The 25,284-nt window shown below is 47.1% G+C and overlaps 1 protein-coding gene across 7 annotated transcripts in view; it reads right to left on the bottom strand.

The window, feature by feature from the left end:
* The window catches only part of PRKAG2 (protein kinase AMP-activated non-catalytic subunit gamma 2), a 196,515-nt gene that overhangs the window by 9,611 nt on the left and 161,620 nt on the right, over positions 1-25,284 (bottom strand). For 4 of the 7 annotated variants that reach the window (XM_084897527.1, XM_084897529.1, XM_084897531.1 and 1 more), the window contains 8 exons: positions 17,191-17,294; positions 10,607-10,688; positions 9,688-9,746; positions 6,577-6,622; positions 4,889-4,943; positions 3,709-3,835; positions 947-1,112; positions 592-629 (listed from right to left, as the gene is read on the bottom strand). In XM_084897527.1, coding sequence (XP_084753653.1) covers positions 592-629; positions 947-1,112; positions 3,709-3,835; positions 4,889-4,943; positions 6,577-6,622; positions 9,688-9,746; positions 10,607-10,688; positions 17,191-17,294 — 677 coding nt within the window. Of the gene's footprint in view, positions 1-591; positions 630-946; positions 1,113-3,708; positions 3,836-4,888; positions 4,944-6,576; positions 6,623-9,687; positions 9,747-10,606; positions 10,689-17,190; positions 17,298-25,284 lie in introns of all 7 variants that reach the window. The other 3 variants (XM_084897526.1, XM_084897528.1, XM_084897530.1) reach the window with 1 other exon arrangement.

Raw genomic sequence — 25,284 nt, forward strand, 5'->3', positions numbered from 1 at the left:
CCCAGTGAGGCGCACATGTGGCACCACCAAGTTTCAGCTCCCATTCTTAGGAGGAACGGAAGGCTCTAAGGAAGTACATTTAAATGAACGAGGAAAAAAGCATCATGTGGAAAGATGGAGCACCAAACTCAACCTGGATTTAAACCAGGGATGCCAATGGCCTTTACCTAACCATCTGGGCCATTTGCTGTTGTCTTCAGAACACGTGTCCCCAGTCATCCAACAACGGGATGCACGAGACTACAAGTCCATGTGCACCAAGTTCAGACACGTGACCGTTGTTGGAATAAACAACGTCTCCACACAGAACAAAGACCATTTAAAATATATACGCATGCTGCGGTGATAAACTATACTATATATGTAATGAAAAGACAAAGATTTATAAAATACTACTAGTATATTATTCATTGCTAAACCAATGAATATTAAAAATACAATTACTATAGGGCGTCTATGGAATTCTCCGATAAGATCTTTACACTCTAAAATGCTAGAAATCATTAAATGATGGAAAAACCCACAAAAACAGATTTAGTATGTTTTAAATGCATTTTAGATGAAAGGTTTAACAAAATTAAAGATACTTACAATTACATCAAATTTGGAATAAATATCTACGACTTTCCCTAAAAATGAAAATATATGTTAGAAAAGTATCTTAGGAACAAAAAAATTACATTTAAAATAAATCTTTACTAGGCCATAATTAAGAATTACATATTGCCAAACAGAACTAGCGTGCCAGTTTTTAAATGAACATGAGATCCTGTATTAATGGCAAGTGTGAAAATCTGCCAGTTTAAAGTTCCTATTATCTGGGGTGTGCCTCAGGCTGAATTTATTCACCGTGTCTGAATGTGCATTTCCCGCACTGAGCTCGTGCGAGGCCATCTGACAGCAACTTTACTGAGATGGACAGTTTTCCTGTTTACGGCCAACAGACCTGACTCGTCCACGACGGGCAAGGCGGACACGCGCCGCTCCACGAAGACGCTGAGGGCTTTGATGATGGGCGTGTCGGGGTGGATGAAGGCGATGTTGTGGTAGGTCCCGATGCCCAGGGCGTCCAGGTTCTGCTTCATGAAGGCGGGCTTTGGCATATCGGACAGCTGAACGGGAGGACAAGTGCAAACGCTCTAGACCCACTCAGGCCTTCCTCCCGCTCACATAGCCACACGAATAAAAACTAGCGCGACAGATTCAAGCCAGGCTTTTCTAACGATCTGAATCAATTGTCTTTTGCTCAAACCAGTTTAAGTCCAGTATCTTTAACTACTTAGTGAAACACTGCACAGTGCTGACAGTGTAACATTTCCCCTCTCTGCCCACAGAGAAGAGGACAGGAAGGAACAACAGATCTCTTGGCAAGTTAAGACCCAGAAGCCCTCGAGAATCCTCATTGGTAAGTATCCACAGGAACCCCTGCTCCCGGGCCTCACTGGGGAGTACTTGTGAGAACCCACACATCTCCAGACCCACGTGTTTGATGGTGGCGGTCTGAGCTGTAAGCTCGTCCTCACACCGTCCGCCTCCACTCACCCCGGCCTCTCCTTCGGAGGCCTCCGGTTTTTGTCTACTGGGAATGAAGGACAAGCCAACTGGACAGAATTAAAAACCCTTTAAAAAATTAACTTTTCTTTCTTTTTTTTTTCACGGCTGTTTTAGAGGAGGAGGGAGAAGTCAGAACAGAGAAGTCTAGGGTCACATTTGATTAAAACAAAATAGGGTCTATGGTTTCAAAAGTCCACCTTTTAAACTGGGTATAGCTGATTCCATCCTCCTGGTGTACCTTATAATTATCGGGAAAGATGAACAATTAGAAGAAACAAAATGTTCAAGTCAAAGAGTTCATCAATATTCAAATCATGAGACTCCTAGAAATTTAGAGAGAAAAAAGAAAGCCCTATTAGGTCACCTAGCCCGTGGAGATGCAGGACAACCCCTGTTCCACACTGTGTGCCTAGGCTGGCGGGCACCTGTCCCCGAGGGGAGCACCCCCTGCTCAGAAGACGAGCTCACACTTCAGTAAAGGTCAGATTTTGAAACCTCTCTAAAGTTCTGTATTTTGATCAGAAAACCTCTAGCTGGTCAGCTATTCCACTAGCATGGCTCTCAGTACCATATTGGCCCAAATCCGAGGCAGTACCAGGGGAGGAAGCCTCCTCTAGGTTTATAGAGAAAACACCACAGGCCCGTCTCAAATGGCTGCTCCCTTCCCAAGGCAGCGAAGCCGGGGAAGGTGCCGGAACCCGACCACTTGGCCTCCGAGTCTCTCGCCTCCGAGTCACCCCCTCGGGGTGAGGGGTGAGAGATGGGGGGAGAAGGGGCTAAGGCAGCTGGTCAGCCTGCCAGCAGTGAGGTGGCAGCCACTGAGCCTTGCTGAGTCTCATCACTTATAGGTGGGATTGATAAAAACACCTACCTGAGAGGGCGGTGGTGAGGGTGAGATTCACCACGTGACCTGCTCGGGACAGTGCCCAACTTACTGTAAATGCTGAACAGTATTTAGCTCTTGGGATCAAAATTACTTTAAAATGCTGACTCGAAGGGGTAAATGGGGCTAGGGCCCACCCGGTCCTGTGAAAGCTCATTGCTAAGCTGACTGCGTTCCCAGCTCATCTGATGTCAGGTCTGACCAACAGCACCTGCATGTCCCCAGTCCTTCCTGCCTGGATCACCTTTCTACCAAACCTCACGCCTTTCTGTAAATGACGCTTCTCCTTCCTACCTTCTTCCTCAGCATTAATTAAGCATGAGGAGTGCTATTTTTCCACGTAAACTATTCAAATAGGGGACTGGCTTGGCGGACAGCAGTTCCTCCCAGTACGGCACGCTCGGTGCTCTGTCCCGCAGCGGCGGGCGGTGCTCCCCACGCCAGCACCCCTGCCATTGCCTTATGGAAGCAGGGGCTGAGGAACGGGAGAGCTCATCTGAGGCACATTGTTGGTGTCTAGTAACTTCTTAAAAAAAAAAAAAAAGATTTCAAATGATCTCTTCTGAATGAATGACGCCGCCTATTGGTTCTAGTTGACCAATTACCTGTAACGTCAAATTCAGTGCTTGTGTCCTTAACAGGAAAAAACCCAAATTCAGTGCCTATCAATAAAAGGAAAAACTTAAAGCCTCTTGTGAACACTCCGTCCTCTGAGCTCTTTGAAACCCGCTGGACAAAGAGGGTCTAAGCTTTGTGTGATTAGGAAACCTTCTGTATGATTATGAAAAGCAGTTGAGAAAACTTAGAGATGACACAGCCCTAATTTGGACCAACATGGTATTCTCTCGCCAACATTTCACTGGCTTTGGGTTTTCCTCTCGCGGCTGCCGTCAAGCTAATTCTGGGGACAGTTCTTTCTGAACATATGTTTCCCAAGCCAGGATCCCGATAGAGCAGCGGAAGGCAATCTGCTATAAATATTGGCTCAATTTATTAGACTGACTTGCAAATTAGAATATTTTAGCTGATAAAATATTCTAATTTAAATAGTGAATTCCAAGTGTTTTATTATTTGGATATTTTTTAAATTGGAATCAACTTTTGAGAATGTACAATTCAAACAGCAGTAAGTTGAGAAACTGAAGTTTAGAAACGGAGACCTCACAACTAACGACTTCTGCTACTGAGGGGGACAGGACCCAATTTACTTGAAGTAAATTAGCTATAAAGTAGATGCAGCTATGTCTTTAGAAACACTAAAAACTACTTACAAAAAGCTGGAGGAACTTGAGGATTCTTTTGTGGGTAAGTATATAAAGTGCATTCCCACTGATAGGGTCAATAACTGGCAATCTGTGGATTTTATTTTTGATCAACGAGTTTACAGCATCGAAGAGGCTGCGGGAAAAGCCATTAGAGTTGTTAGGAGGCTTTCAGGACAAATTAGAAAGCTCTGGACCACCCCTGCTTTCAAAGCATTTCCAGTGTTTTTATATTACAATCATAAGAGGTCGAATGACTTAAAACAGTGGTTTGGAAAAGTTTTAAACTGGAGATTTTGGTAAATATTCTGATTTTTCTTCACAATCTGTGTAAATATATCTAGTGTGAGCTACAGATCTCTGGCGGTTTTCTGGAAGCACAGTTACTGCTTTTATCTGAGAAACGACAGGCGCCAGCCCCTAGGAAAGCTAATGGGCGTCACCAGCAGCGACAGAGGCAGCGGCTGGGGTCAGGCCCAGGCCTCCGCTGGCCGCTTCCTGCTGGGCCAGCCACTCTGCGCAGCCCTGGCCTCTCCTGTGACTGCCAACCAGGGGGGCCTGGTAGGTGTGTCTGTTGGAATTTGGAAAGAAAATACTAAAAATCAACATTCCACTTTTTTCTCGCTGGGGTTCTAGACTTAGAATGCTTTCAGATACGCGTGGAAATGTCCGAGGGCATCCCAGAGGGTTGGGGGAAAATGGAGGGGCTGGGAGACTCCGGAGAGGGCAGCCTTCTTCCGCCACCTCCGGACCCAGGGCTGAGAGGCCGACTGTCCAGCTTCACAGCAGTCAGCACGCTGCCCACTCCGGCAGCTCCCCAGACGGCTCACAGACGGGGGAGGCCAGGGACCTGCGTCCTAACAAGCTGCCTAGGCGACTTCTGCTACCGGGGACGTGGATTGTCAAACTGCTTCGTATGACCAGCTCCCTAGTCCGGTGGTCAGCAAACTCATTAGTCAACAAAGCGGCAAACTGCCGCTCGCCAACCACTGCCCTAGTCCATTATCAATCCCTTGCATCAATAATAGCTGTGATTTTTATTATCTCTAGACTTACTGAATTTAATATTTGGAATTAAGGAGGCTGGCTCTTATCTAGATAAGAAAAATCTGTTAACCAATCAATCATCGTAACAAAACAGATGGATCTGAGTGAATGTTTTCAAAGGAGAAAAACGGCCCAAGTTTACCTTGCATCTGGAGATATATTCACTAAAGGCTTAAATGTTTCTTGTAAATAAAGCTCTGTATTTACAGAAAGAAAAGATGTAATTAGTAACATACTGGCTGTTTGCAATGATTACATAAATTAAAATACTCTTCAATTTATAGATAATAATTAAAGACCCAAATCACATGTCATCGGCTGAACACTACCCTGTTAATTACAGTTATGGCCATTTTAAGTAACTTTCACACTGGATGTTGCCTCTGTGGACAAGTTCAATATTTAAAAAGAGATGCTGCAAAAATGAGAAGCCAAGGAACCTGATAAAAGCGATGCCAGCAGAGGGCACTAGATGCTGCCACGTCCCTGCCACCCTCAGGAGCGAAGGCATGAGTGAAGTCCTTAAGAACTAATTCTCCCGAGTTAAAAAATAAAAGCTGCAACAGGCTTAGTTCCCAAAATGTCATTAAGTTGGCTTTTACCAAACTAGTGCTCAAAATTCACTGCATCCCCGGGAATCTCTCCAGTGTAGAAATTGTCTTTGTGAAGGTCAACGAACTTCCTGAGGTTTCTATACAGAAGCCATTCCAGATGTGCTGACATTGCTATTAGTGCTGAATAACCATGTAATGTTAAAATGTGAATGTACTTAACCCTGGCCTAAGATGACTTACACAGGAGAGTCTGACAAGAAGTAACTGTCTTGGTGTTATATGCACTTTCACATCATGACAGGCAGTGCTAAGACATGGATCCCATGCTGGCTTTGTTTGGTTTGAGTTGATAGTGCCATTATCAAACCTACCATGTAATGGAACTTCTAAATCACATGGAATTAACAGTTCCCTAGCCCTTTAGAGAATTCCAATGGATGTTCACATTTCACAGCGAGGCACAAGGCTGCTTATCATAGCAAGCGGACTATGGGAAGTACAAAGTGAAATTTCAATTTTAAATTAAAAAATTTCCTTCAACTGGTCCCTCCATTTCTCTCTAGGTCCCGTCCCCCCACCCTGCCCCCAAGACTCCCTGCTTAGTGACTCCCACAGCCCTTTATCTATGGCATTCCTGCTGACAGTCCGTGGCCGCCCACCTCCGCTCCAATCCAGCATGATGCGTCTTGCTGAGACAGAACAGTTTCACAATTGTGCAATGTGAAATGGCCCATTTCAGAAAGGGTATCACAAAGGGTGAATTTCAATGTTACAAACAAAACGAAGCAATCGGGACATTGCTTTCATGTTATCTGATCCCAATCATCTAGTTTAAGGTTCACTTGTTCTCTGTTTCTTCATAATTGGTAAAGAAATAATTATTAACGTTAAAAAAGAACAGATCCTTGCTCTTGTTAATCCTGGGCATTCCATGGTGCATTTTCCCACAAAGGAAGTGTTTTGGGAGTAACACTTGGTGCTGAAATGGTGGCTCCCCTGGGGCAGAGATGTGGGCGCTGCTTAGCTTACTCATCTTCACATTCCTGGGCTTGGTATAAAGACCTGCCCCAGGCCCTCAATTTCTATTAAACAGAATGGGCAATATATACAGTAGGATAGCATACTATCAAAACTAAGATATAAATAAATGTTTTCATTAATGCAATTTATGTTATCATTAAGCAGAGCAAAGGGTCTGTGAAATTAAAACATTTTATATACGAAGTAAAACATGTTTTCTGATAGTAAAATATTTTAAATACCCCACAGTACTTACCCCTCCATGTTTCAATCTTATGTTCCTCTAATTCATAAATCTGTACCTGAAAATAAAAAAAAAATTCTAATTTACAAAACTTAATGTAATGTAAGAAACATTTCATGGCTATTGCTGAATCCTATAATTCAGCAGATGCAAACAAGATAATTCAGTACTGGAAATATAAGTTAGAAAGAAAATGCTCTACAATTCTCTGAAGATAAATGTTTTGTCAATCTAAAACACAATAAACAAGTCTAATATATTTTCATTAACTAATTTGAAAATTTCTGATATATTTTAATTTTAAAGCACACATGAACATATATACTCAATCCTTTCTGAGACAACAGAAGATCTTTAGCATCTCTAATTTAAAAAGAAAAAACAGCCAAAGCCAGTTTGGCTCAGTGGATGGAGCATTGGCCTGCACACTGAAGGGTTCCACATTCGATTCTGGTCAAGGGCATGTACCTTGGTTGCAGGCACATCCCCAGTGGGGGGTGTGCAGGAGGCAGTTGATCGATGTTTCTCTCCTCTCTCATCAATGTTTCTAGCTCTCTAGCTCTCTCTCTTCCTCTCTGTAAAAAAACAATAAAAAATATATTTTTTTTAAAAAGAGAAAAAACAACACATTTGAAAAACCCTTACACAACAATAGTCTCAGTTGACCCACTGTAATCCCCAAAGGAAGGATGGGACAGGAAAATATTTGAAGAAACAGTATCTAAGAGAATGGAGAAAAAGAATATAATTTCAGTAGATAGAGAGGAAGCCTGTGACACAACTCAACATTCATTCATGATAAAAATAAACTTTCGTTAAACCTGGAAAAGGAATGTCCTCAACATGGTAACAGGCATCTATGAAAAAACTATAGCTAACATCACACTTAACAGTGAGATACAGAACGCTTTCCCTCTAAGATGGGGAGCAGGCAATGAGGCCTGCTGTCATGTCTTCAATGCTAAAGGAAGTGCTAGCCAATGACATAAAGCAAGGGAAGCGCCATGCTCACAGACTGCAATACTCTACATTGCTAAGATGCCAATTCTCCCTAACTTCATCTACAGGCTCTCAATAATACCAGCAGGCTGGGTTTTTTTGTTTTTGTGTGTATGGATCCTCACCTAAGGATATGTTTTTTTACTGATTCTAGAGAGCGGAGAAGTGGGTGCAGGGAGAGAGAGAAACACTGATATGAGAGAAAAACATTGATTGGTTACCTCGTATACATGTCCCGATGGGAACGGGGCCTGCAACACTATGTCACACTGGCCAGGGCCCATCAGGCTTTTTATTTAAGTCACCAAAAGACTGTGGCACAAGAGATAGACAAGCAGAACAATGGAACAAAATAGAGTGTAGCAACAGATGCACACTTAAGGCAGTAAAACAATTTTGTGACAAAAAGAAAGGCTTTTCGATATAGCACAACTGACAGTATTTGCAGACATTATTATGTGCATAGAAAAAATCCTGACAAATGTACAAAAAGGCTCCTAGAACTAATAAGTGAATCTTATAGGATAAAAGGTCAATATATAAAAATCAATTGTTTTGTATACTAATGATGAGTACTTGGAAAATGAAATAAACCACAGCTTTCACAATAGCATTTTTCTGTCCGTAATTAGAAAATGAGGTGAAATGTGGAGAAAAAATGTCTCAAGTATTAGCTGCACTTAATAAAAATCTATCCACTTACTAATCATATGCTGTGATTTTACTAGTCCACAAGCGGAGAGATGACCATTATAAGGAAAAACCAGTATCTGCCTGCATTAATAGTATTTAAGAAATCAGATCTATCATGTGAGGTAAGTATAAAATAACAACACAGTCTTTGGCAAATTTTCCTTCTAGGAGTATGTCCTATGAAGAAACTTATTTTCCCGTTTTATGAAGGAATTTAGTGAGCAATATTGACTATTACATGTAAAAACAGTATTAAGTGGATTGTCTTTTACCCAAAATAGTACTAGTTAAAGAAACAAAGTATATAGTTCTGTTCTTTCCCACCTGTGCAAACAAAAACAAAAACAACCTCCACCATATAATTTCACTTATATGTGTAATCTAATGAACTCAATAAACTAACAAATACAACAGAAACAGACTCATAGGTACGAGAACAGACCGAGAGGGGGTTGGGAGGCTGGGTGAAAAAGGTGAAGGGATTAACGAAAACAAACGAACAAAAACCCATAGACCCTGACAATGTGGTGGTTACCAGAGGAAAAGGGGGTGAAGGGAGGTAGAAGAGAGTAAAGGGGGGAAATGGTGACGGAGGGAGACTTGATGTGGGGAACATATAACACAATATACAGATAGTGTATTGCAGAAACCTATAATTCTATTAACCAATGTCACCCCAATCAATTCAATTTGAAAAAAAGAAAAACAACAAAAACACACAACCCCTCCCCCAAGACAACAAAAACCAAACAAGCGGTAGAATCACGCAGACAGAGTGTACAGACCATACGTGGGGTTCTCACTCCTCTCTCACAGAGCAGCGGGCGCCCCTGCAGTCTTTTTTTAACTGGCAGGAAAATGTTAGTTAAATGTCTTCCGTTTTAATTTTTACTTCTTAAAGCACAGATACAGAGTCTTGTTGTAGCATTTTGGGGTAAGTACATGAAGCTGTACTCCCACCAACAGGCCATGCAGGAGCCCTGTGGTACTCTCCTCTCAGAGAGAAGACGGCCACCCGGCAGGAGTGGTGCCAGGCCGCCTTCACTCATGGTCCAGGCTGCGTCTCTCCCTGACAATGTGCCCATAATGCAGCCCGGTCACACATTCAGTGAAAGCCACAGAACATCTAGGCAACAAGGACACACATGGAAGCCAGCTTCCCGGAATTCCTGAAAACTGAGTAAAGACGAGATTGCCTTTCATTTTCCCAAGGCTTCCCCCTTCAGGCTCCAAACATGTGACTGATTTACACAGCGTTCCCTGCACATTATATGTATTTGGAAAAATCAACCACCAGTATCAGCCCTGTACCAACCCCCAGCCCCCTCCCCCCCTCCCCCCTCCCCCGCCAAATCTTAAAAGCATACACAACCAACACCTATCCACATGCACAGACCACAGCTCCAATCAGACAAGGGTTCTGGTACTTACCATGGGTGATTTATAATATCTATGTAGTATATTTATGAAATCTGTAATTGTTAGCATTCCTGGAACAAAGAATTGTATGTTAAATGGGAAACGATTAAAACATAAAGAAACTGCAAATGACGGGCAAACCTGGAATAGTTACTAGAACAGCTTCTAAAGTACACGTATCAAGCACAGTTTAATATATTATTTAAAGCTGTTAATCTGTTAATTATCTACAGCGAACTAAGATACACAAATTTAGCTGAAATTTAACCCGACAGTAACTGGAATTAATCACAGTACTTGGCAAGTCAAGGAGAGAAAAATTAATGATTGTTACAGAACATCACAAAAGACTTACTTTGACATGCAAATAATTCTAAATACTTTAGAACAAGATCAAGCATTCCAGCAGGACACTGCTGGGCACTAGATTGTACAGGCAGGGACACCACTGTCTGCCATGGCTCCCAGGATGTGGAGTTTTGCAGGTTAGAGAGCGTAAGTTACACCATGTTTTAATGGTATAGCAATGATTGGAGACGGCATGGACCGCTTTTATGCTTCCTTTGCCCTGTCAGAAGGTGTTCACCCTGGAGGAAGCCGGGAGTGGCCACAGGTGAGTGACCGTGAGCACAGGTGGCTGACAGACAGACGCCTGACCTCAGCCTCCCCCTCACTCTGGTCCCTGGGCTCACAGGGACTAGCACACACGATCCCACAGGGACAATAGGGTGCTGAATCAAAGGAAACTCAGTCAAAGTAGGGAAGTGATTTTGAATGACTAGCGGCCCTCCCTTACCCGGATGTAAAAGCAAGAATGTTCTTTAGTTTGGTTATATGTTTACTAGAGTGAATTCCAATCAGCATCCATTAAAATGCCTCGGGCTTTCTGCTTTGTTGCAGATTTTCTTGGGGGGGGGGGGGAACTGCTTACCTACAAAACTCTGTTTCTTACTTTCCCACAGTGGCGCTGCTCGAACACCATTGGCTACTAAGGCAAAGAAGGCCTTTTTAACCTGAGGACAAATAAGAGAAACAACACATACTTTTAAACTCCAGGTTAGGCAGAAAAATACCGACAATAAAAATATTCAACCAAATCTTATCAGTTATCTTCAACATTAATTTTTCTAAGTTTGAAAAACAAGAACCGAATTTATCAATATTAGCAAAAAATGCTTTTGTATTATATTTGAAGGCAGATAGGAGTTGGAGATTATTTTTTTGAAAATGAAACAATTAACTTCAAACTATTTTTTTCTTATTGCATCTAAAGTCTGGATTGCGAGGGTGCAGGCCAGGCTGAGGGACCCCACCGGTGCACGAATCCATGCACTGGGTCTCCGACATCCCCTGATGGGCCTGGGGTGTGGGCGAAGCCCATTCAGGGCCAATAGTGCCCCAGCAGCAACCTAACCCATGGCCAATTCGGAGAAAAATCAGGCTCCCTCCACTGATCAGAGCATCTGCCCCCTGGTGGTCATTGCACATCATAGCTACCAGGCTTTTTATACACACACACACACACACACATATGATGCTCCTTCAAGTTCAAATGGACTAATCTTCCACTCTACCGATTAAAACCAATTCACCTTAACTTTTGACTCCGCAACAAAACCTGCCCACACCACTGCAGTGGAAGCTGAGACCCCTCCCCTGCCTCCAGGGTATCTAATCAATCATCTTTCTGTGCTGTGGAGTGTCCCTCATGACTCCTTAGGCTTAAAAGCGGCAGAGTAAAAGTACTCTGACCACTTTCCCCCTGAAAAGTTATCCCCAAACTGCAGGGAGGACAGACTAGAAGCAGAATAAACAAGGAGATCATCAGGACACAAAGCAGACGGAGAGGCGAGTCGCAAGAGGGAGAGCCTTGCTGGGAGGGACGGGGGAGCCTGGTGTCGGGAGAAGCGGTCTGATCTCTCCCGGACACAGAACACCAAGTCTGGAGGCTCTGGATGGGCCCCCAGGAGCGGGGACAGGTCTCAAAGCAAACAGGACGACTTTCAAATCTGGTCACACCGCAGCCCCTGGCATCACCATCCAAAGGCTATTTTCTGGAGAAAGTGCTCCAGAAACATACTGACAGGAACACCTGGGGGCTGGCTCCTCCTCTTCCGTGGAACCACGAGCGAGGAGCCAGCCTGCAACGAAGCGCCTCCTCACACTGTTGGTGTCCACTTGGTCACACCACCTTGAACGCTTAACACAGTGCAGGCCAGCAGTTCCATGGCTGGCTTTACCCAGTGACCAAGTACGTTTCCACTGAACGAGCACAAAATACGTTGTACATTAAAATTAAATACCCTTTGCATTTTGAAGTCATTTATCACATGTTCTTACAAGCTAATGTCTTTGTAAAGAAGTCTCGTGATTGGCCACAGCCTTAGAGTACAAGAATTCTTGTGATCCGTCTGCGATGTGTTAGGTTGCAGAAGCCGGGCTCATGGCTGGCGAGCACAGTGGCAGTGGTGGGAGCCTCCTCCACCTGCAGGCAATGCTACGGATGTCGGACACCCTCCCAGGACTCCTGAACCGCTAGAGGGCACAGGCCAGGCTGAGGGACCCACCCTAGTGCACGAATTTCATGTATCGGGCCTCTAGTCACATGTATAAAAGATGGAGATGAAAAAAGAAACACAGCTTTCCCTTCAGTAGCACTGGCAGCTAGAGGTAATGGAAGGATGCCTTCACAATTCTAAATGAAAGTGACTTTTATTCTGGAATTCCATGGTTCCATATTCCCAGCAGTCTGTGAGCTGAGTAGAAGGGCCATGTGTTCATCCTCACCACCCTACAGCGCTCAGCCTCGTCTCATTCTTTTCCGGAGTACTGAGAGGCTCTCCTCTCATCTATTTAGTGACGGGTCCTAAGAATGTTTAGCTTGTTGAGGAATCTTTCTGAATATTATTATCAGCTATTTTCCTGGTTTCAAGTCATCTGTTAACCAGATGGCCCTACAGTAAAAGAATCCTGTGGGGTCTGACAGGTGCCTGAGCCCGGGTCCCGGGAGGCAGAGCCTGGCCTGCACAGTTTGTTGGGAACATGATTCCAGGGCGAGGTGTGGAGGGTGGGAGGGCTGAAATAGGCCAGGAGGTGGGTCAGGATGGGGTAACTGCAAGTGTGGGCAGACTGACACTCACTACATTCGGATCTTCTCAGGACTGCCCATTCTGAGGGGGCCAGGGAGCGTTTATCCACCGGCTTGTGTCCTCCATTGGCGAAGGAAGCCGGAGGCGCCTGTGCGGGGCTGAGGCTGGTGGCGGATGGGGGAACAGGTGATGGAAATGGCCCACAAGAGGCCCTGATACGACCAGAAACCTCAATCCAGGCTGGTGGAGGTTTAATCAACATCCTCTTCAGGTCCAGGTGAGCGTTAATGCACTCCCTGAGCTGCAGAGTCTGCCTCTCATCCACTGGGACGTCACACAGGCCCTGCAGCTGCCAGCAGAAGCCCGGATGTGCCTGGTACGGCCACAAGGTTCACTTTCCGGGGACCTTTGCTTTCTGTCAGTGTGCTGAAGGCTAATTCCAGCATGTCATAAATGCAAGAAGTTTCATCAAAAGGCTGATGGAACCTTGAGGCGTTAGCAGGGCTGAAGATACAAACTATTGCCCGTTGGAACGGCCAAAGGCATTTCCCCACACCTAAAGATAAGCATATATTACTGCCTGTTACCAGACAACTGAGGGCATTTTAATCTACATGCTATTGCCTTCTGCTGGCCAAACACCTGAACAGCTGAAGGCAGTTCCCCCCAAACTGGCTATGCCTCTGTATACTAAACCTTAACCTTTGATATGTATATCTATCTTGCCTTGGGACAAATTGTGTTAAGAGAGAGGGGTCTGGAGATTCAGGAGAACTTGGTTCCTATAACTAAGCTCCTCTGGCTTCCCCATGGATTACAAATCTACACTAATAAAAGAGAAATATGCAAATTGACCATCACTTCCCAACTCCCACCAGCCAATCAGGAGTATGCAAATTAACCCTGGGTTCTGGGTGCCGGAGGAAAACTGGTGCCGGCAGCCAGGGGAAGGAAGGCCTATTGCCTGAATCTTCATGCAATGGGCCTCTAGTTTATATTTCTAGTCTCTTTATTAACTTACGCTGCAGCGCCTTCTCCAGGTGCCGGGAAACACCCCCTGGCATTACAATGCATGACAGCTTCCCAGAGATGAATGCTGCTTCTATTTTTTGTTAATTACCCATTCAAACATCTTACCTGGGACTGAGCATTCTCCACAATTCCTCTTGTGTTGTAAGAGCGTGGCAGTCCACCCTCATTATACTAGGACCTGACTCATCTGAGCCTGATTCGTGCAGACGGGTGCCCTCCTGTGATCTCCACAGCGATCTCAGGCTTTCATTTCCCCTAATCATCATTTGTTAGACTTTTTCCACTTTGAAGATCATTTTCTTTGAAAATTAGGAAGTACACCAGGAGCTGAAGAGGGTCACTTCCTCTTTGTTGCCACCTGTGGCCAGAGTTTTGAGCAGCAGGCCAGCTCTGCCCTTCCTCCCAGCTTTTAAAATATGCAACTCCCCTCCCCCTGTCCCCCTATGGATGTTATCAATCCCAACTGAAATCAGCCGCAGCCCCGCCTGGTCATCCCTTCTCTGACTCACTCTGGACTCTATGTTCTTCATCCTATATTTTTTACGTTTTCTTCTAAAAACGTGTGCTTGGCAAACAGTCAATGATTCGGATACTTGCTTGTTTTCCCTGTCATTGGCGTAATTAACAATAATATTAACTGGAATAATTTGAACAAGAAAATATAGTAGTAATGGGTTGTAACCTAATGGGGTGTGTGTGTGTATGTGTGTGTGTGTGTACATCTCCACACACCTACACTGCTATAAATGACTGAATATATAAAGCAGGGGTGGAGGGCCAGACAAATGCCTTGCAGAAAAATGGCACTCACTCAGGCAGACATTCTGCCCACCCCTAAGCTCCCATTAAACTGCTGTGACTGCGCCCTCCTGAGGGACTTTGGGGAACTGTCCACTTGATCACTGGGCCAACTGCAGCGGCCTCCGGTGTGGCGCCTCGGGGACCGGCTGCTGTTGCGGAGACACTGTCTCTCAGCCCCCCAGTGGTCTGCGTGGACCTGGCAGGGCCGCTGTCGGTGACACTACTCACGGGATCTGACACGCAGGAGGCAGCAACACCTCAGGTACCTCACGAGACACCTGCCACCCGAGGGGGAGGAGCTGGCTGGAGCGTGACAGCCTCTGGAAAGTCTGCACTCGGCCTGCGGGCCACCCACCCGGGCTTTTGGAAGCAACACGCACTGACCTGAGCGGCTGCTCCGACACACTTACCGACGAGCCCGCTGTCTCCGAGGGGACCAGAGAGGAGCACCCTGCCGTAAGTGCAGGCTCCTGGCCCACACAGCCCAGGACCGGCAGAGGCACAGCCAGGGATACGCGCAAAAAAAGCCCGGCAGGCACCAACAGGGGACCCACAGAGCAGATGCTAGGGATTTGTGTGTGTGTGTGGCGGGGAGGATGGTGGAAACCCTGTCTTTTTCTGCAGATTATTTCTTTTCCTTCTGAGAAATGGTTCCTGGCTTCCCACCGGGCGCTGGTAGAGACCGAACAACAAATAAGGAAATGCCAAGGGACCCTGCAGCCCGAGTGTCCCCATAAATAGGGTGTTATCTGGCCCGTCCGGCCACAGCTGGCCATGGTCAGGTGCCGAGGGAGGGACACAGGCCGGAGAGTGAGGAGCTGCCCCGGCCACGCCTCCTGCTCCTGCGCTGGTGCCAGCGGCGTCACCGCCTGTCCCCGGCCACACCGGAGCCTGGGTGGGAGGGACTCCTGGGAGCCGCTGGCCTCTGGACGCTCCTCAGGGCAGGCTGGCCTGCGTTTTTCACGTATTACTCACTTTGGCTAAGTTCTAAATTTGGGAGAAAGAGTTTCCTGGCGAGGGAGAAGCTGAGTGAGAGCGGACTCAGGCCGCGTGCCTGTCACTCTTCTGGTGGGGGGAAACCGGGGGTCAGGCCCGGGTTCTCGGAGAAGGGAGCCTTCGGCGAGCTGGGCCGACCCAGCAGTTCTGCTGGGGAATTCAGACTTTCTCGTTCTTGGCCTCCTGGAATCTGTAGGTACAGTGGTAGAGACCACACTTCCAGAACTACTATAATAGTGTCTGCAGCTTCCCTCTCCTCTTCAGGGTAGAGGGTCCTTAAAGGGTCCCTGGTAAGCGAATTTAGCAAAATTGTAAGCATAAATCGGGTCAATTACAAAAACCAGTTGTGTTTCTATATGCTAATAAAAACCAGCCGGGAAATAAATGCAATGAGAACAGGCCGGTTTTTATGTTCCCGAGGAATGCAGCCGAGTGGCCCCAGAGCCCGGTGTGCTCTGAAGAAGACCCGGGGTGGGCAAGCCGCTGGGAGCGACACAGTCCAGCTGGGCGGGCGGGCGAGGTCCCAGAGCACAGGGCAGAGCGGGCAGAGCCTGGGCACACCGCTCCCAGGACAGCCAGGACACCTGGCCGCCCCCTCCGCCTGCTGCCTCCGTCAGTGCAGCGCCCTCCGGGGCCTCTGTCTGAGTCTGACCGCAGGGCTTCCGCCCTCTGGGGCTGGACTTCGGGAATCTCCGGGGAAGGACCCTCATAAAGTGCGATTCCCGGGAAGTTCTGGCTCTGCCGCTACAACAGAAGACAACCCTTCTCGGCAAAGACGGGCCACAGAGTCGCTAAACGCAGACATGTACGTATGAAGACATTTGCTATTTCACTGAACGAATTAATTAGCACTTTTCAATAGTCATATTGGTATAAAAGGAGCTGTAAAAAGCACAGTTTTAATACCAAAATGGACATGTTTACATTTTCTGCTAAAAGAGATCAATAGCTGAAACCGGTTTGGATCAATGGATAGAGCATCGGCTTGGGGACTGAAGGGTTCCGGGTTCGATTCCGGTCAAGGGCATGTACCTTGGTTGCGGGCACATCCCCAGTAGGAGGTGTGCAAGAGGCAGCTGATCGATGACTCTCTCTCTCATCGATGTTTCTAACTCTCTATGTCTCTCCCTTCCTCTCTGTACAAAATCAATAAAAAATATATTTAAAAAAAAAAAAGAGATCAATAAAGTTCTCAGGAGATTATCCACTATATTTTTTTTCTTTTTCATCTGTATTATTTCAAATCAACTGGTGACATATTCTCCTAAAAAACAACCAAAACACCTGCACACACCGAGGGAAGTGTGCACACCACAGACTGCGGCAGACCCCATCCCCATCCACTCTGTGGCCAAGATCTTAAATCCTAAACCTGTGTTGTCAGTTGGTGAGTTAAGCTCTTCAACTCAGAGCCTGAGCTCCCTTCTCCGCAGGAAGAGGACAGCGGCAGCACGTTCCTGGTAGGCTGCCGTGAAGATGGGGAGCTCAGACCAAACCCCTGCACAGCGCCCGGAGCGCGGGGAGGCCCCGGAATGAAATGACTCCCCGAGGTCGCTGCCCCAACAACACACCACGTCACGGAAACCGACACACTTACCTGTAACGTAGTATCGAAGACCACGAGCTTGGAACTGGTTGGGACGATGTCGTAACACTTGTGTGACCTCATGAATCGCATGTAAACGCCACTTTCTGAGTCTTCTGCTAGGAGGAACGAAAAAAGGGCAAATATCAGCGATAACAAAGACTCCCATGCAGAGTCGGCATGGAAACCACTGCGGATGGACTTGGTGGAAAGCACAGTGGTGTCCCTGTGCGGGTCCCGGGAAGACACGGATGTTCACTCCGCCAGCGCCACGCTGGGCCGGACGGCCTCACAGCCACACGAAGACAAGAAAAACACAAAGCAAAACTGCTTTCATTCGCAGTCTCTCTGATTTTCTACAGAGAAAATACCAAAGACCCTACAGAAAAGTTCCCAGATATTTAATAAAAAGAGTTGAGCAAAGTCACAGGAGGCAGAGTTCATAAACAAAGAACACGCTATCTATCATATTTCTACACACTGGCAGTGAACAACTGAAAATTAATTTCACCTCACACACGAGTACTGTTTATGAAAAAGTCATATGGAAATGTGGCCCCCACAAAAGCCCTGAAAACCGTGGACAAATGTACATCTTTCTTATTGAGTCACTGCAGCCACCGTCCGCCCCAAACACCCGCGGCAGGCCTTCCCCACGCGCCACCCCGCTGGACGCCGCCAGCCGCACACCTCGCCCATCAGCTCTGGTCGCCCACGTTTAAAATCAGACTTGTTGGTGACACCTCTGGGTTTGTAAAGAAAATTTGCCAATATTGCAGTGCATATGGAAGAAATGGGGATGGTTTCCGTTTTGGACGCGTGGCAGTTAACTGGCAAAAGTTAGGTGAGCGCTGACAAAAGGGACGCCAGCGCACTGGGGGTTTACGGCAGGTTCATTAGTGAAGTGAGTGGACCGCACCCGGCAGCATCCTCGATACATCACCTCCTTCCCTTCACCAACTCATCACCCAGATCTCAATCTCTCTCTTTTATAAATCCTCACCCGAGGATACTTCCCATTGGTTTTTAGAGAGAGTGGAAGAGGGAGGGAAAGACAGAAACCGACGGGAGAGAAACACATTGATTGGTTGCCTCCAACACGCGCCCTGACCTGGGTCCGGGCTTGGGAGGAACCTGCAACCCAACCGAGGTATGTGCCCTTGACCAGAACCGAACGCGGGACCTTTTGGTCCATAGGCTCTATCCACTGAGCCACATCAGCCAGGGCTATCGTGCAATCCTTCCTTAAATCCATCTGTTCCTCTACCTCCATGGCCACTGCGCTCAGCCTGATAGAAATGCCCTGACTTCCTAACTGGTCTCTGCTTTCCACCGTGTCCCCCCACCCCGGTCCGTGCAGGGTGGGAAGACTGAGATGGCCACGTAAAACCAACCCCAGTTCCTTGGCTGGAAGGACCCATGTTGTTCTTCCATTTCCTACGTGGGAAACGGTGCGTACTGACTGTTTGCCAACTTCATGTCAACTACGTGGACCTCTGCCACGCCCATTCCCAGTTCTGACCTCCCTTCCAGGCACTAGCACCCTAACCGCTTCATTCCCAGCAGCCCCTGGACAGGCCCCTCCTCACCCGTCTCCCCTCCTGCTCGAGCATCGAGTCCCGCGTCTTGGGCCATGCCTGGGAGCCTCAGTGATCTGGCTTCCCTGTACCCTGTTTCCCCACGGCCCGTCCCCAGGGCCAGGCCAACAGCGCCCTCCTGGGTCCCCTGCTGTTCGCAATCGCTTCATCTGCTTTAACTTAAATATCCTTCTCTGCCGTTTATTCTTCAATTTCCTTTCCTGGATCTTATTCATTTAGCACATTAACTCAGTCAATTGCTATTTATTCACAGGGTCTTCGTGCGCGCTCTCCCAAAGCGGACCCCAAGGCCGGGGGGGAATGGGCTGGGGAAGGAAACAGACTGGGGCGTGTTGGTGAGCAGGTGGCAGCTCCGTGCAGTGAGGGTCCAGGTGGCGAGAGACCTGTCCCCCGGACTGTGCGTGGACTTCAGACTGTCCTGTCGTAAGAATCATACCTGCCTGCTTTGGCTAGGAGGCTGCCATGGAATGGCCCAGGCAGAGACAACTGGATGAAATAGGAGAACTGGATGCAGGCAAGGTCTTGCTACCATCACTTCTGCTTCGCTAGAGGCCAGGTCCCCTCTGGCTGATGCCCAAATGGAGGAGACATCAACTGTTACAACAGCACCGCGGGCACGACCCAGGCAAGCGCAGGGTTTATGCATGAACTAGGGGCCCAGTGCACAAATTCGTGCATGGGTGGGGTCCAGCCAGCCGCCCTGATGGGGGCTGATCGGGCTGGGCCAGCAGTGAGGGAGGGGTGGAGGGGGAGAGGAGGGAAAAGGGACGTGGGAGATTGGTGGAGTGGGGGCTGATCAGGGCCTCGATTGTGCCGATTGGCCTCTGCAGTCCTCATCATAGTGACTGGTCGCTTGGCAGTTGGAAAATGGGCGATGAAGGTTCAGTTTGTGTGTTTCCATGTTCCCTGAAACACTGATCTATGGGAAAACCGGAGTCTTGCATGGGGAACTGAAGCACAGCAGCTCTCAGGACAGCTGCTCAGACAGTCTGACCGTCTCTGCGCTGCGCCCCCATTGCCGTGAGATGTGCCGTTTCCTTGCCGCCTGCTCAGCGGGGATTTCTCAGACACAGAGATCGCTGCAGTCACACATCCTCTTAGCTAGTGTTCAGGTTACACTCTGCCGGCCAAATCCGTATCCTGAAGTTCAAATGAATGGAATCAAGAGGAAAACTAACTATACAAAAACGTAATAATCCATCATCCAGAAAGGACACCTTAGTTCCTCTGTTGACTTTTGAAAAATATTTAAATAAACATTTTATTTTAAACAACTTTAGATTTAGAGAAAAGCTGTGATAATGAATTGGTTCCTGGTACACCCCACACCCCTCACCAGGTTCCTCCTGAAGTTAACATCTGATATTACTGTGGCACATTAATCACAACTAACGGACAACACTGACACGTTATTATTCAAGTTCACTTTGTTGGATTTTCTTAATTTCCCTCATGCTCTTTATCTGATCCAGGGTCCCCAATGGGAGGGCATAGTCATCAGCTCCTTGTTCCCCCAGCTGGTCACAGCTGTCAGACCTTGTTTTTGATGACCTTGACCGTTCAGAGGGGTCCTGGGCACAGTCTGTAGCATGGATCTCTGATCTCAACCTCGGAGCTGTGTGCTGGGAGGAGACTACAGGTAAACACCCCTCCTCCCACTACATCCAGGGCACATCTGCTGCCAACATGGCTCAGGGAGAAGCTGTCCCCACTGCACTCTCCCTCCTTCCATGAGGAGCTGTCCGCTGTCTGCCTCCGTGTGGACCCAGGACGTATTCCCTCCCGAGCGGGAACCCAGCGCTGCGTCAGGACTGGTCAGAGGCTGTGCGAACCCGGCGGGGCATTCCCCTCCTCTATGGTCTGGGTGTCCGTGTGGAGCCACTCCAGGCTCTTCCACGTCTGCCCTGGTTTTGGCTTCTCCCCCGTCCTCCCCCGCTCATCCCTGCAGCCTCCACCTCAGCAGGGACCTGTCGGGGGCGGGTCCTCTGTGTGTGTGTCCTCAGGAAGAGAGTGGTGAGGGAGTGGGGCTCCCGGGTTCTTTCTGAGCATCCACCTGCTCCCACCAGCCCCCAACGGCGAGAGCCAGGTCTCCTCCATCACTGATGGCTTACATTTGTTAGAAGTAATGGACCGGCAAAATAATAGCGGACTAATTATTAACAGAAATCCATTCATTTCTCAGATTTCCTTAGTGTTTAATCTCTCCGGGACAGCACATGGTGTCCAGCCGCGTCTCCTGGACACGCCTCGTGGCTGAGCCGCTCTCGCAGGCCTCCCTGTGTGGTGGCCGGGGTCCTCGTGGAGGGCTGGCGGGCCCCGGGAGACCCCTCGGCCCGTGGCTGATGTTTTTCTCAGGGTTAGGTTGGGGGTCTGGGGCTTGAGGAGGTTGTACAATACTTTTCTTAGATGTGGAAAGCTTGGCTCAACAAAGCAAAAGCAAAATGTTAAATATGTAAAACAAATTACAACAAAATTTACTTTGGTTCTCCCTATGAATACATGGCTATTGATGTAATAAAACAACATCGGTAACAAAAGTGCCAGCACTTAAGTTAGGAAGAGAAAGTGAACTGTTCTAAAATGTCAGTGCTTCTCCACACACAGTGTAGCTTCTGACGTTAGCTGGCTGCGTCTGTGTTGTTTACATTGTGTGGAACCCTTGTGAGTCAAGACTGGGGACACACACGTTCACTTGAGAGGCAAAAACACAGAAACAGTGAAAACTGGAGTGTTCTGGAGTCCAGCCAAAAAGAAAAAACAACAAAACCTTCCAACAATAACAGGCTGTTTGGAATGCATCATAACATTCCTGAGCAGGCATGAAGTTCACGTTCTCATTATTCAGTAGGTAACTGGGGTTAAGATAGTATCACAACGTTCCATTCTTTGTTATTTTATAGCTCACTGGGTAGAAGCATAATTATAGAGTATTCTATTGGCACCTGAGTTACTGGTCCACCAGACACGGCTGTTTGCGGAATGACATGAAATCTCACTGCCCTTCCAATAATAATATGCTAACCCAACAGCATTGTTCAAGGGAGCTGCTACAGAGTGCCTTTGAGAAGCAGAAAATATGAGCTAAAGTATTTAATTTGCAAAGGTTAACAAAACAATTTGAAAATGCCACACCTAAGTTTAAATGCAAGCAATTAATACACATGTTTCTTTCTAAAAGATCTGACTACATACCACCCTTGGCTCAATAATTCATGACAGGTCCCACTACTACTCCCCCCCCCCTCCCCCCCCAGCCCAACACACACACACACACACACACACACACACATCATTTCATGTTTCTAGAAATCGAACTCTAACCCAGTGTTTTTCAACCTTTTTTGGGCAAAGGCACACTTGTTTCATGAAAAAAATCACGAGGCACACCACCATTAGAAAATGTTAAAAAATTTAACTCTGTGCCTATATTGACTATATATAAAGTAATTCTCTTGAATAGGAATCAAATAAACACAAAGAAAGTATTTTATAATTACTTTATTATGAAATATTAAGTAAACAAAATAGTGAAAAATTATAAAATTCTTGTCTTGTCTGCACCTACGGCACACCAGGCAACATCTTGCGGCACACTAGTGTGCCGCGGAACAGCGGTTGAAAAACACTGCTCTAACCCATCACATCCCCTAGGACCCTTACCATCCATACTTCCTTTGGGAATGTGATCCTTGTTTCCGTGCTGCTTTGGCACGTTAGCCTCTCCCCAGCACGGCGCCTTCCCATCCCTCTTGCCTTCCTGCAGTGGGATGGAGAGCTCTCTCCTCCTGGCATGTCGGAAGGAGACCTTATTTGGAAAAGTAAGGATCTTGAGATGAGATCATCGTGGATTAGGCTGGGCCCTAAATCCAATGACCAAAGAGAGAGGAGGAGAAAACACAGGCCAACCCAGAGGAGATGGCCCTGGGAAGATGGAAGCAGAGGTCAGAGGGATGCAGCCACAAGCCAAGGACACCAGGAGCTGTGGGCATCCAGAGGAGCTGAGTGAGGCCTGGGGGAGGGCTCTTCCTGTGGCCTCCAGAGGCAACTGGCCCTGCGACCCCTGCATGTCAGACCGCTGGCCTCCAGGCCGTGGTTCTAAGCCGCCGCGTTGGTGACAGTGTGCAATGGGGGCTCAGGAAACGACAAAGTTCAGTTCAAAGGTCACAGCACCTCCCTGACGACCCGCAGTCAGAAGGAATCGCTCCCGTTTGGCATTTCCATTGGAGCTGTGTGACTCACTCCCGTTTGGAGCCCTCTGCCTCGTGCTAACACCAGGTCTTCCTGTGGACCGCAGCCTTCCGAGGCCGTGGCCAGGCACGCAGCAATTCCTCCTGGGGTCAGCTCGGCAGACACGCAAGTAAAATGCAGACGACCAAGTATGAGTCCGAGATTACTATGTTACGTTCCTAACCTCAGAGGGAACAACAATGCACAGGCGTTCAAAAGAATACTAGCGATTCTCGATTTAACGGTCAGTGAAGAAACTTGACTTATAGGCCTTCATAAGATTGCAGGATTGGAAAGGGATGTTTTTAGTCACAAAAATAATGCATCTTTGGAAATGCACCATCCTATTTGTTAAGGCAAAACAGCACTGATCTAAAGCTTTAACAGTATTTGCAGGTATATTTTATATTGAAGCTTTTTTCTATTGGACAAAAACATGTAATTTAATTGTATGAAACTACTGAAGACCTTAAAATGTTCACACTATTGTCAACATATTTAAAAAACCTGAAAAGACAGCAAAACAACTTTATAGTCATAAATGACTTTTTCTCAAAACCATGTACACTGAATTTTAATTTAAAATCTGTAAAAAAAAAAAAAAAAAAAAAAAGTGTCCTGAGATGGTGTGGTTCTGTGTGAAAAGGAACAGGACAGACTGCCACCGACCATGTGTTCGCCTGAAGAGGACGAGACTGACGGAGGGACAGAGGACAGGGCAGAGGAGGGGCCGGAGCACTGGCTGCCAGTGCCACAGGGCGCAGAGGGCCGCGCTCTGCTCCCCCGAGGGAGGGGACAGGAAACAGAAGCGTCGGGTTCAGTAAACCTGACTCGGTAATGAAGCCGCCAGACCTTCGGCAGCACAGTGTTAGCTCTGCTCGCTCTGGGCCAGCGCCCCGGTGAGCTAGGACCTGCAGATGCCAAGTCAGACAGCACAATCGAAGCTTCTGCGTACAGGACAGTCGGTGACTGTTCACATTGCTCAGCTCCTACTGCTGTGACCCGGCAGCTAGCCACAGGGCTTAATTTCATTTTAAAAAAAGTTAGGGTTTGATTTTAAATTTAAAAAATTTTAAAGATGATTAATATGTTAGTTATTTTTAAAATTATCTTTCATACTTTATTCCACATTTAGAAACACAAGTTTATTATTGCATATAATATCTTTTCTTTTAGAAAACCATTTCTAATAGTTGAGCAAGAAATAGGCAAAAAAGAGGAACATGGGCCCTGGACAATGTGGATCAGTGGTTAGAACACAGGCCCATGCACTGAAGGGTTGTGGGTTCGATTTCCGGTCATGGGCACATACCATGGGTTTCAGGTTTGCTCCCCACCTAGTCAGTGTACTTGTGGGAGGCAACCAGTCAATGTGTCTGTCTCACATCAGTGTTTCTCTATCCACTCCCTTCCTCCCTGTCTGAAAAGCAATGAAAAAAATATCCTCAAATAAACAAAAAAGGGAAATAAGGAAGTCAAAAGTATGTGGAAAAGCCCAGTCAGTGTTGCTCAGTGGTTCAGTGCCGACCTATGAACCAGGAGATCACAGGTCAATGGGTTGTGGGCTCAATCCTCAGAGGGGTGTGCAGGAGGCAGCTGATCAATGATTTTCTCTCATCATTGATGTTTCCATCTCTCTGTCCCTCTCCCTTCCTCTCTGAAATCAATAACATATTTTTAAAAAACGTATACAGAAAAGATTAAACTCATATAAACTTTCCTAAAGTGCTTAGAAATGGGAATATTAACAAAGTCAAAGCTTAGATATAACGAAAGGACTTACAAGGTGACAGATAAAAAAAATGCCTTCGTTCTCCTTTCCATGCTTTTTACATTTGGTTTCAACTGTCCACTGAAGAGGAAAAGGCATATACTTTTCCAGATTAGGGGCAAGGAGTTAGGAGAAAAGAAGGAAACGTGTAAGCAAGTAAAGGCACGCACTTCCCAATGAGGCACTTCACAGAGCTGCAAAGATGCCCAAGGAACGTCTCAGCAGTGACCTTGCAATTACACTGCCACCCAGCAGAGTTTTAAAGTGGCTCCGGGTGCAGCTGCTATCACAGCCCGTGTTCCCTCTTTCTCAGGAAACAGACCCAAATACTGAGCTGCAACAAGAGGACAAGGTCAGCGCACAGGGCTCAGGCCGAGCTCCGGACAGGCCAGGAGAGTGAGGACGCCCTGGGCACAGACAATGCCAGGATCCACCCGGCCTGGCCCTCAGGCTGATGCCCTTGCAGCCAAGCGGATGACGGATTCGTTATGGATTCGTTACAGGAGCGCA

The sequence above is a fragment of the Pipistrellus hanaki genome (assembly GCF_964339955.1).
Source record: "Pipistrellus hanaki genome assembly, chromosome: 10".
Lineage (NCBI taxonomy): Eukaryota > Metazoa > Chordata > Mammalia > Chiroptera > Vespertilionidae > Pipistrellus > Pipistrellus hanaki.